The sequence below is a fragment of the Aulonocara stuartgranti genome (genome assembly GCF_965226115.1).
Source record: "Aulonocara stuartgranti genome assembly, chromosome: 23".
NCBI lineage: Eukaryota > Metazoa > Chordata > Actinopteri > Cichliformes > Cichlidae > Aulonocara > Aulonocara stuartgranti.
Window position 1 is genome coordinate 4,353,546 of NC_138958.1, and position 11,883 is coordinate 4,365,428.

The window sequence follows — 11,883 nt, forward strand, 5'->3', positions numbered from 1 at the left end:
GCTGGGAAATTTTGAAATTCTCTCTTTTAGACCTGTTCCTGCTGTACTTCATTTTATTTATTTTTAGTCATTTCCAAATGGAAGTTAATATCAGCAATTAGAAAAAAGAGCAACAGAATATTTAAAATATCAAGTGAAAGGCCCTCAAACTGGAAACTTACACGAAAATCAAATCACATGATGCAGATCAGTCATGTGGTTCCACTCTTGAATTTGCTAACGATAGCAAAAGCTGGGGATTGGATCCTTGTTGCACGAGCGACCATTCGTGCAGCAATCATGGGCAGAAGCACCCTCACACAATTTGTAAATAGGCCTGCATTTGGAAACCAGCACACTGGTCTGGAGTGAGAGCAATGGAGCCACATGTGGAAATGATGTTATAACTGCTGCTCTGATTTCATTAAACCATTGTCCATGATTTGCAACACCTCTGGGAAGGCTGTCTCATTCAATCTGATGCAATAATGATGGGTCTGCAGCCACGGGGGGTATTGCTTTTGCATGTTTTGGCGCATCATGTTGCATTGAAAAAGCCGCAGAATTTCACAAAAGTGCAAGAAGTCAAAGGGTGCTCACACTGAAAGAGTACAAGGTTTATAGTCAGGAAACCAGTGCAAATGGAAAGTAATGTAATCCACTCTGCATTAATGTTGACCAAATATTATTGAAATCCACAGTTACAGTAGAGTCACATGACATGATGATAAGTGACTTTAAGGGGTAATGCAAAGTTTGTGTGTGAGAGACACTCAGGCATGAACCTACAGTGAGAGAACACATGATTGGATCACACCATTATACCAAAGTCCTTCAGCCAATCAGAACCCCGTAATTCATCCTATACATGGCACAAGTGGGGGTGGGTATAGATGCGGAGGCCTAAATGCTGGGTGTCGACTACCCACAGACTGAATTATTTCCAGACCACATGTCCATGTTCTCTTCCTTAGTCTGTTGAAGAGTCTCACAGCAGAAGACAAATCTTTGTGTAGTCAAACTTGCAAGCAAATAGTTTCTTCTTTATAATATTTGTTAAGAAATAAACACCTTTTTCCAACTGGAAACCAAAGACAGCAACTAAATGGATTTAATTGGAATGGCCTCTTGTACAGTCAGGGCAAACAGAAAAGGATTTTCCCAGATGAAAAAAAACATCAGTGTCACATTTCAGCCAAGACCCTCATTTCCAACAGATGCTGGAAGCCACTTCTACCGTGAAGAAAAATGTAGATAATCCAATCCAGAGTCAAAGTCTTATTCCAGCTTTTTAGTGTAACAGTTACATTATTTACACACAAAACAAAAATTACAATCCTGCCACACAATCACAGAACAGTTAAATCTTTAATGGATGCTCTTCCTGTGCATAAATTGTTGCATTGTGGTGAAGAGATTTGGGTTGTTTGGGAGCAGGTCCAGAACAGGCACTGAGGATGGAAATGAATAAAATATGTGCGCATAGGAGAGCTCCGTTTTTGGCCTAAAGTTACTGTTTTAGGGGCCAGATGAGCTTGTTGGACCCCCCTTCTATTTTCTGGGGGGCTGGAGCCTATCCCAGCTGTACACAGTGGGCAGGTCGTTTGTCCTTCCCGGGCCCATGTTGGACATTAGATCTCTCTTTCTTTTATCCCATAGCCTCTGTCTCTTATTGTACTCGCTTTCATTGTTGTCAAAATATTAATTTAACAAAAGTATAAGTGTCACAAGCATCATCTGTGATACAGTAGTATCAGATAAACTGTTTCCAGGGGGTGAACATTACTCATGAACACATGGTCGTTGCCCAAATTAGATCTTTGATCTAACAGTTATTCAGTGGAGTCACAGTTTGCCCGATGATGTCATTTGCACACTAACTGGGAAGTTGCTTGGTGATCCTACTTCAGATATTTCTCATCAACCCACGTCTTCTCTATTTATGCAATTTATGAAACTTAAATACAGCTAAAGGTACTTCCCACTATGAATGACACTTGCTGAGTATTTGTTTGAAATAATGTAAGAACATTTTGATGCATCTTCAGCCATTTTCACAAATGCACTGAACCTTTCTGAATTAATCAAGACTGAAGTGTCTAGCCACGTTGGAACAGATTAAATGGTATTAAAACAGCAAAATGCAAAGTCTGTGTGGGGTCCTGTTGTGCAGATTTACCCAATGTGAGACTTGCCTCCTGGAAACTCGGATTAGGAAGCACCCTCACCTGGATTTTAAGCAGTGAGAACAAAGCTCAGACAAAATACCTCCCTTTGTGTGCTACATGCCAAAAAGGACAACTATCATTTTCAAGAGCTAAGAACTCTTACATTTTCCATCCAGAGCATCACCTGCATGCAACAACTGAAGCGACTTTAGCACCGACTCAAATGTTTAATGACTTTCTTGTATTGCTGGAATATCAGGAGTTCAGCCGGGGTGAGAGTTATTTCTCAAATTCTCCAAGCTTGCATGTAATAGATCAGTAAATACAAAAAAGTAGATGTTTGAAGGTCCATTTATGTCATTGTAAGATTACAAAATGTAAAATAAATCCTCAGTAGATGTTCTGAAGAGGATATATATTGTGGGCAACGACTACTTCCTGATTGTAAAGGCACTTTCAGTTTGAGCAATTACGGACCCAGCAGTTAAACATTAAAAGTTCTAATAAATGTGGATATGTATTACTTTTCATTTAACCAAAAGGAATTTGAGGTTAATAATTACCCATCATTCCTAGGCTACTCCCTAGCAGTAGGAAGTAACTGCAAGTAACTCCCTATGCACGATCTCAGGGGCAATGAGTACACATTCCCTGAAACACTGTATGTACTGGGGTGGCTGTAGCTCAGGTGGCAGAGCAGGTCAGTCACTAACCAGAAGGTCGGTGGTTCGATCCCAGGCTGCCTCCTGGCTGCATATCCTTGGGCAAGATACTAACCCCATGTTTGCCTACTGGTGGTGGTCAGAGGGCCCGGTGGCGCCAGTGTCCGGCAGCCTCGCCTCTGTCAGTGCGCCCCAGGGCAGCTGTGGCTACAATGTAGCTTGCCGTCACCAGTGTGTGAATGTGTGTGTGAATGGGTGAATGACTGAATGTAGTGTAAAGCGCTTTGGGGTCCTTAGGGACTGAGTAAAGCGCTATACAAATGCAGGCCATTTACCATTTACTTCCAAAGTACTTAAGATGTCTTAGATGGCTAAAAAGATTCATAATAAATAGAAATGTTAAAAAAGTGAATTCTCATAATCACAATGGAAAGTCAATGATATGTTTAGGTAAACTTAAAAGATATATAAAAATGTAAAACTAAAAAATTTCCTTCCTTTTTGGTATTGTTAATTTGTTACACTGATAGTTATAAACTGCATTTTTGCAACATAATTGTTTTTTTTTACACATCTAGGGGGCAACCAGCTTCCTCTATCTTTATTTATGCAGCCCTGAAATTAAACAAATTTGTTTCTTATTGCCTTTTTGATAGTATTTACATGCATAACTTAGTGTTTAGTACGTGGGTATGTCCCTAAGATATGTCTATGCATTTTAACTTTTTTGCATGTAGTTTAATGACCTTTAATGGTATGATTGCATTAGCCAAAACAGATACTGATAATTTGAGTTTTTATTCAAATTTTTAAATGACCAGGACAATACTGACCATCATCTATGGGTGGAAGACTAGCTGAAGGGTTCCCACAGTGCAGACAAAATGACTTGGCACATTGTTCATATGTTCCTTAATGTTACCACACTGCACTATGATGATTTGCTGCAATATGTCCGCTCCTGGCTTGACCTGTCCCCCAGATCTGAAACATGTTATGGCATCAGGGACTGAAAGTTCCTCATGCGTCCCTTGTTGCCTCCACACGACACCCACGGGAAGTGGAAATATACACAAGAGCAGACGCATTATGTCACCCATCTCGTGGTCTAATTTACCACTTTGTTTAGAAGCATTGATTGTTTATTTATCATCTGCAAAATCTTTCACAGCTTCCTGCAGATATGCTGGCCTTGTGAATGAAAGAGCAGGATGTTAACAGCTGCGATGCTATCGCATGCAAAGTTTGGATACAGCTTTGAAAGACGCTGAAGGAACGGCAGGAGGATTAGGGAAGAAAGGCAGCCGCGGAGTCTGTGCAGACTTCTGGAGAAACGGTGGGGGGAGACGGGGTTTCTTGCACAATGTGAATTATGTTTCCAGTAAAAAGCTTTCTTGGAAAAATTCAGATACTATTGCAAATGTGCACCTTCAGCAAGGGAATCACACTTTGGCATCCACATTGATTCATATACTCTTTGACGGTTGTCTGATGTACCCCATCTGGATAGATCATATGATCCTTAGCCAAACCCAAATTCATCTTAATCTGTTGTTGTAGAAATTGTCTCCAAAGCCCTCAAACCCTGAAGAAGTCGCCACATATTGCCTTTCTTTCTTCTTCTCCTTATTTTAGAAACCTACCTCCTTCTCTCACTCCTCTTCCTCCTGATTTAGGCCCAAGCCTCACCCACCCCTCCTGTTTCAAGAGTCACACCATCTTCGGTTTATCTTTTCTTTGGCCAGTGCCCAGGCAGTGAGGGCCCCTACACCCCCTCTTAAAGGGCTTTTCTGTTACATTATAAGGTCCCCGGGTACTACACTGACCTGTAGTAACATTAGTTTGAGAACTACAGGCTGCAGATACTACACAAGCGAGGAGCACTGAGGATGAAAAATAGTGGGAAAGACGTGTTGCTGTAAAACTGCCAAAAGGGCCATTAATCAAGCTATTGATATGTTTATGCCAAAGACCAGGAAATTCAGGTCATGGTGTATCATTTGGATTGCAAATGCACAAATATCCTGCACAGTGAGCATTACTGGGACCCTTACTCCAGAGGCACTAGAAGTTTGAGTGCAGGACAACCTTTTCATTGAAGTCGAAGCAGTCTTACCCATGTCGTCCTCACGGTAGATTATCGAGTGGTGGTCTGCTGGACTGCTGGTGTATCTGTCAGATGGCTCTATGTGATAAGTCCCATTTTCTGTATGGATAGTTCCCTCAAACTGTCCCTGTAACACAGAGCCATGGCAGGCGGAGGCAGGTTCACCTGCATGACCAGGGCAGGAGAGACGGGGATTAGAGAGAGGTGAGATTATATATGATACTGACAGAAACCTGAATACAGGAGGCAGCAACTGCACACACAAGGTGAGGTATGGGGTAAGAGAGAAATCAGCCTTTTGCAGCTCAGATTACTTTTTAAAATCTTTTTATATATTTTGCATATTCTGTTGTATTTCTTTTGTTGTACATTGCGTAGTTCTTCATAATGGTTTCTAAATTATAATTCACTTTATTTATCTATTCTGTTTGGCATCTGTGGACAGCAAAGAAAGAATTTCATTGTACAGGGAAATCTGTTTCTTTCCATTGCATATGAAAATAAACCTTGAAACCTGAGACTTGAATGAGAACTTTTGAAATTCTGCAGAGGATCTTTTATCCTTGTGCCCAGCACGGTTTATTTTGGCCTAATCAATGTGGAGCTATTACTAAAGATGTTTCTTCAGGTGGAACTTTCCAGATCAAGCCGAGGTTAAATTCTGATTGTAGTGAAATTGGTTAAATAGATTTTTCCTTTTTCTTTTTTTGCAAATGTAGACAAATTGTTTGGAGTCCCACAGGATGACAGGATATCTCTCTGATACCAACCTTCTAGTATTCCTGAGTAGATGTGGAAAAGATCAACATACGTTGAATCATTTTCACTGACCAGTGTAAAGTCTTTGGAAAATACTGCACTGTTTTGCCTCAAAAGCAGGTGGAAAGTCCTGAAGGGAAGAAAAACACAAACAGCTTACAGATGTGGTCAAAGCTTTGTAGTGTTGTGGGAAGTATGCAGATCTATAATCTCCTGAGATATATGGACTAATGAGTGACTAATGTCTGGCATGTGTTACAGGTTTAGGAGCAACAACAAAGAGTTTGCACAATCAGGTATTTCCTAATAGTTTAACCAAAGAGTTGCATATAGACAGACATTTTCAACCAGTCGCCCAGACGGAAATATGAATTTACCTGTGAAAAGCAGTAAAATTCAAATGCAGTGTATAGTCCTGAGATTGTGTGGCTCTCTTGGCTCTCAAGTGCCTCCTGTGAAGATCTTCCCTGTCGTAAGACAAGCCCTCGTAATACTTTATGTAAGGACTGATGCTACTCACGGCACCTGTTGGAAAGGAAGATGTTCCTATTACTGAGGAAAAGCAACATTTTGAAAGTATTTTTGTTTCTAATTTTCAGGTAACTCTGATTTTAACAGCTTGTGACTACAATTCTCTATGGCTGGATATCAGCATCTGAGCCAAATCCTGATTGATAGTGATCTATTCCTGCCTTATCCGCACTTGTAGTTGATTACAGTTTGTGGGCATCTGCTTGATGCAGGAACAGTTTGGTGATAATCTGTACCGTTTTCAAAATGATAGAGCACCATTTCACAAAGCAAAAGTGATAACTAAAGGCTTAGAATAAATCAAATTAACATTATGTTCCTATTGCTGAGAAGTTCCAGTCACCCGTTTCAACTTATCTAATTAGTGGTCATAGTGGGGTCTCAAGTCTGTTGCAAGGCCAACACAGAGACAGACAACCATTCGCACCTACAGGCAATTTAGGATAACTAATTAAACCGCATGTATTTGGACTGTGGGAAAAAGCCAGAGTAAGAGAGAATCCACACAGAAAAGTCTTACCCAGATGGTGTATTTGAACCCCAAACCTTCTTGTTGTAAGGCACCAATGCTATAAGCACAACGCCACCATGCTAGCCAACTGAGAAGCTCACTAAACCTTATCCGACTGAGAACCTTTGGTCGGTCCTTATAAAGCAGGGGATCAAACGGAAACACTTGACCAGCTTCAAGCACTGATAAGGCAGGAATAGTATGCCATAAATAAAGATAACAGTCCAGAAGCTGATATCACATTGTGGTTCGAAATATAATAGAAACATGTTCAAAAAGATCAGATGAACAAAATCTGAAGGTCCCGAATTTGCACCACTGCCAAAGCTTGGTCATGACTGTAAGCAGCCTTTACAGAGTGATTTGTACTTGGCACACTACACCACAAAGTCAATCCTGATGCAGATGACACATTCCTAATCTTAAAAAATCCTTGTTTATTACAGGAAACATATTCGGTTTTTTAAACACAATCTTTACTCTGTTTTGTTTTCCAGCAAGTTGTGTTTGCAGCTGTTGGAGGTTAAACAGCAGGGGAGTTGTTTTGGAGTTGAGCCTTGTTATCTAGGGCCATTCTAAGATGCTAAGGTTTTGAAATAAATGTTGCTGTGCTTGATTAATGTAAACCTAAACCAGAAATGTGATTGTTACTAAGTGTCAACATTCACTCTCTCAGTAAGCAATGGTTTGTAAAAAGTTACTTTAAAATTAGACATGAATCCAAGTCTGCTATTCATTCTATTAGTAGCTTTATAGTGCAGTGGTTTACACATGGGCATAGCAAGAAAAACATCCACAGTTCAATGACAAATAGATACATATTCCTTGGAGGATGTGCCAGGAAGCATCTGGTGTAAAAATTTGCTAAATCAGATATGTGGGGCTCCCCCTCTTGAATGAGAGCATCAAAAGTAGCTGCTTCTAAATTCTCAAAAATATCTTTATTCTTTTTGGAAGATTTTTTAATTAGTTTCATTGTTAAAGCAAAGAAATATTAAACATTTTGAATATACATAACTTGTTGGACTTCAACATGACTTCCGATCAAGATTATAATGACACAAACTTTGCTAAGCACATTCATGCTCCAAGGGGAAAAAATAAATCCAGCAATAAACCCAAATTTATCCTAAATAATCTTTCCAGACAATATCCTCTTGGCACAATCACAACAATTTTAACTGTCTGTCTGCCTAAAACTAATCTGCCATCTACTGAGTGTTTTCTGGCTAACTGCAGAAACCCTTGAGGGAAGAAAATTATAATTCCCTGTAGCTTGCAGCCATTTTTAGTTGCCCATCATGAGTGACTCCCGCATAAATACACTATAATGCACTCCAATAAGCAAGACTAAGTGAGCAAAACACTTTTCTCCACTGCTGATAACACTTTGCAAGAGCACACTTCTGTACAGCATTCCTGAGGGGACAGGTTGAGACATGTCTCGCCCAGGACAGACCAGTCCACCAAAACACAGCCATTTCATACACACACAGACACTCAGGCAGACTGACGCTCACATACGCACATGTGACTACAAACAGCCCTGCTTATTTTAGGTGCAGTCCTAAGACCTCTTATTCAGACAGTATTTAGAATCTACCTGTAATCCATTCATGGCAGCCCACAAGCAAAAGCAGCAAACAGCAGTGTTGGACCCCCATCGTCTCCTTATTGGGGCGCTCTTCTCCTTTCCTCACCTCTCTCTGTCTTTCTCATCTCATTTCTCCTTACCTTTCTCTTCGGCTTATCTCGTACCTGTGGTTTCCCACACTGGAATGTGACTACTTATAAAATTCAAGCCATGACACAGGAAGATATGAACACTGACACACTGGAGAGGCACATTCAGACTTGTTTGCTAACAGATACCTGCGCAGTTGCAGGAAGTTTTTCAAATGAAGTTGTGAGATATGTTTCTCAAATAGTTAGCATAGCGCAGAGATTCTCACTTTTTTTTTTTCTGGTATGTCCAAAAAATCAGCCCTCACAACCAGCATATTCTGGGGGGGAGATCAATTACTACTAATAAAAAAGGATAAAAGTTGAATTTAAAGGAACTAAAGGTCCTCAAGATGAAATTTCCCCAGAGTTAGAGAGCTCCTGGTGGGCAAGATTAAATGTGACAGAATCAAAAGTCATAGAACTGCTGTGAAAAAAGTATTCGCCCCTTCGCCCTCAGATTTCTTCCTTTTTTAGGTTATTGATCATCAAACTATTTTTTTAGTAGCCAAAATAACCAGATTAAATACAAAATGCATTTTTTAAATGATGATTTCATTTGTTAATGGAAAAAAAAAACCTCACTAAACTTGCCCTGTAAAAGTAATAGCTGCCAAGGGCTGCACGACCAGTTCTTATATTTAGGGGCCAATTACTTCTTCCACATATAGAGACTAGGTTTGGATAGATATATAAATAAAGGAATCAAATTCAAAGAGGCACATTTTCTGATTAAAAGTCAACAGAATAACACAGTAGTTGTTTGGTAAAAGAAAGCATACAAGCTGTAAATAAGTTGCTTGATCATGTTGCAGTTTTTAGTGTTGCAGTGATTCAGAAATGATTCTGAAAAAGGAAGATGTCTCCCACAGGTCTAATTATTGACCCTTGTGTAGAAAAGAAAGTGCTGAAATGGTTCCTTCTCATAATAAATACGAGAAGGAAGTAATCATATGCATGACTAACACTGTGTGAAGGGTATTTTGTGTCCTCATCCTGAGCAAAGAGGTGACAGTTTAAGATTTTAGAACAATAGCAGAACCAGGACATCAGTCGACCTGGAAGTGATGCAAATAAAACAAAGGTTTTACTGCTTAAAATAAAAGCCACCTGTGTCACTTCTGCAACAAGAAAAGCAACATGTTTACAACAGTTTGCCACATAATTAGAGATCTCGGGAATCAGGGATTATGTAATGGTAAAGAAAGCAGTCATAATCAGCGTAGATTGGATGTGGGAAGTGCTACTAAATTAATGTGTGGATATTTATGGCTTAGAGTTGTGCATTTATACAGTCATGGTAAAAACTGTTTAAATGGCTTAATTTTTTTTGTTTCATATCAGAAACTAATAACAATCACCTAGTCCTTAGCAGGTGCTAAAAACCGGTAAATAGTTTTTACATTTTACTTGTGGCATTATCTATTTAACCATAACAAAGCCAAAATGACGAAGCTGTGTGGAAAAACAATAAGTGCACCCTTGCTACTTCCATAGGAATTAAAAGGGAAAATGGGAGTCGGGTCAAAAGCACTTCATTAACTGAACAACAGCAAATCTGAGCATCTCAATAAAAGCAGAGGTTTGCAGTTTCTAAAGAATTTGAAGTCAACATTATACGGTGAGAAGGATTATTCACGCAGCACAGTTAAGGTTTAAGTTGCAACTGTGCAAACCACAAGACTGCTGGAACAATGTCCTTTGTGCAGATGGGGCCAAAATGGTTTGGCCTTAACGCAGACACACAACTCCATGTTGGAGAAAACCAAAACACGGCATATCAACACAAGCGTCTCATACCACCTGTCAACCACGGGGGAGGAAGGGTGATCATTTGAGCTTGTTTTGCAGCTTTGGGATCTGGACACCTGACAAATGTGAGGCCATCTCCCCGACACGTTTTGTTGTTCATCTCAGCTCATATTTACCTGATTTTAAGACCTGCTGAGCACCAGATGTTTGATATTTTGCCGTGATAAGTAAAATCTTAGAATTTTAAGAGGATGTAATATAAGTTTGATCTATTTTTACATTTAGAGCTTTTGTTTTGTTTTGTTGTTTGTTTTTTGTCAAATGTATGTCAGCAGATGTCCTAATTTGCTTTCTTGACAACATAAAATGAACGCAGGTTGGAAGCAACTTTATTTTATTTATTTTCTATATTTAAACAGTTTCAGTCTTAAGTAAATAACAGGTACAAATGATCTGAGAGGTTTTATTGACATATCACATTGTGTTGATGATATTTGCATTGATAAAAACGTCTTACGGGACTTCCTCACATTGTCCCGGAGAAGGATTTCTAGTTATCGACATCCTGGAGCTCTCAGTGGGAACTGGAGCCAAGTGAATCAGACCGGATTAAAATGGTTTCCATATTGTTAGAGTTTAGCAGCCATGTTTGTTATTTTTTTTTTTTTTATGAATCCACAGCAGATTTTATTGCATGTTTAACTTTGATTCCTTTTTGTTCCTGTAAACCTAATTTGCACTCATCCTTCCTGTTTTAATATTTATTGTTTATGAAGGACTAAATCAGTCGGCCCGGTTTTGCGATCATGCAAAGTTGTCCTTATGTTGTGTTCTCATGGTGTAGTAGTAGAAATTTGTCCAGTTAAGTCTTATGCATCAGACCGCTTTATTTTTGAAGTTTTATAGTATGTCTGTGCACACGTGGACACATAAGATCTGCCTTTCTAAGAGACAGTGGGATAACGTCCTCACTTAATACAGCTAATATTGAAATTTACTAATACTGGATGGATGTTTCAGCTGGGTCACATCCAGCCACAGATTTCAAACTTGGCCTGCAGACGGGTTCTTGGCCGGATAAGCTACTACAGATGAACATATTACTATCAGTTTACTCCAACAGGTCTGTTTTTACAGCCTGGTTTAGAGCTTCCCCTCCCCCATCCCTTAATCATTCACCGGCAGGCTTCCCGAAAGGTCTCCAGGGTTCCAGTGATTGGCTGAAAAGGAATCACCCGGATTCGAAGACACACCCACCAGGCTCACACAACTTTGGCCACACACACATATCATCAAGAAGTCTGCTTGTGGTTGTATTATCAATAAAACAAAGTGCAACTAAACACATGCGTGGTGTGTTCATGTGTCCTTTGGGTTGTCAGAGTGAGCTTTTTATTATTTTAAAATGGAAACAGCTTAAATGACATCAAATATAGTGAATAAAAATACAAAATCAGAAGTTGTCTGTTGAAAACAAGCAACTTTTACAGCTCTCGGAGAGGCCCCATAACCTTTATGCTTCCTATCATTACCTTTATGAAGTGTAGAGGTTACTCAAGGATGTTGGCTTTAGACAGAGGGTTAACTCACACACTATCTCAGCGTTTTTCTTATGAAATGTAACCATGACTTAACATTTTATAGCCCAAAGTTTGCTTTATTTGGAACATTTTAAAGCGCTACAATGCCACA

General features: G+C 39.6%; 1 protein-coding gene across 1 annotated transcript in view; it reads right to left on the reverse strand.

Moving 5' to 3' along the window:
* LOC309700568 (disintegrin and metalloproteinase domain-containing protein 10) overlaps nt 1-8,562 on the reverse strand; it is a 31,950-nt gene extending 23,388 nt beyond the window's left edge. Inside the window, exons 1-4 of the mRNA XM_082524186.1 lie at nt 8,321-8,562; nt 6,053-6,200; nt 5,687-5,805; nt 4,926-5,081 (exon numbers count right to left, since the gene is read on the reverse strand). Coding sequence (XP_082380312.1) covers nt 4,926-5,081; nt 5,687-5,805; nt 6,053-6,200; nt 8,321-8,381 — 484 coding nt within the window. The 5' untranslated portion in view covers nt 8,382-8,562. The remainder of the gene's footprint in view (nt 1-4,925; nt 5,082-5,686; nt 5,806-6,052; nt 6,201-8,320) is intronic.
* Nucleotides 8,563-11,883: the final 3,321 nt, after the last annotated feature.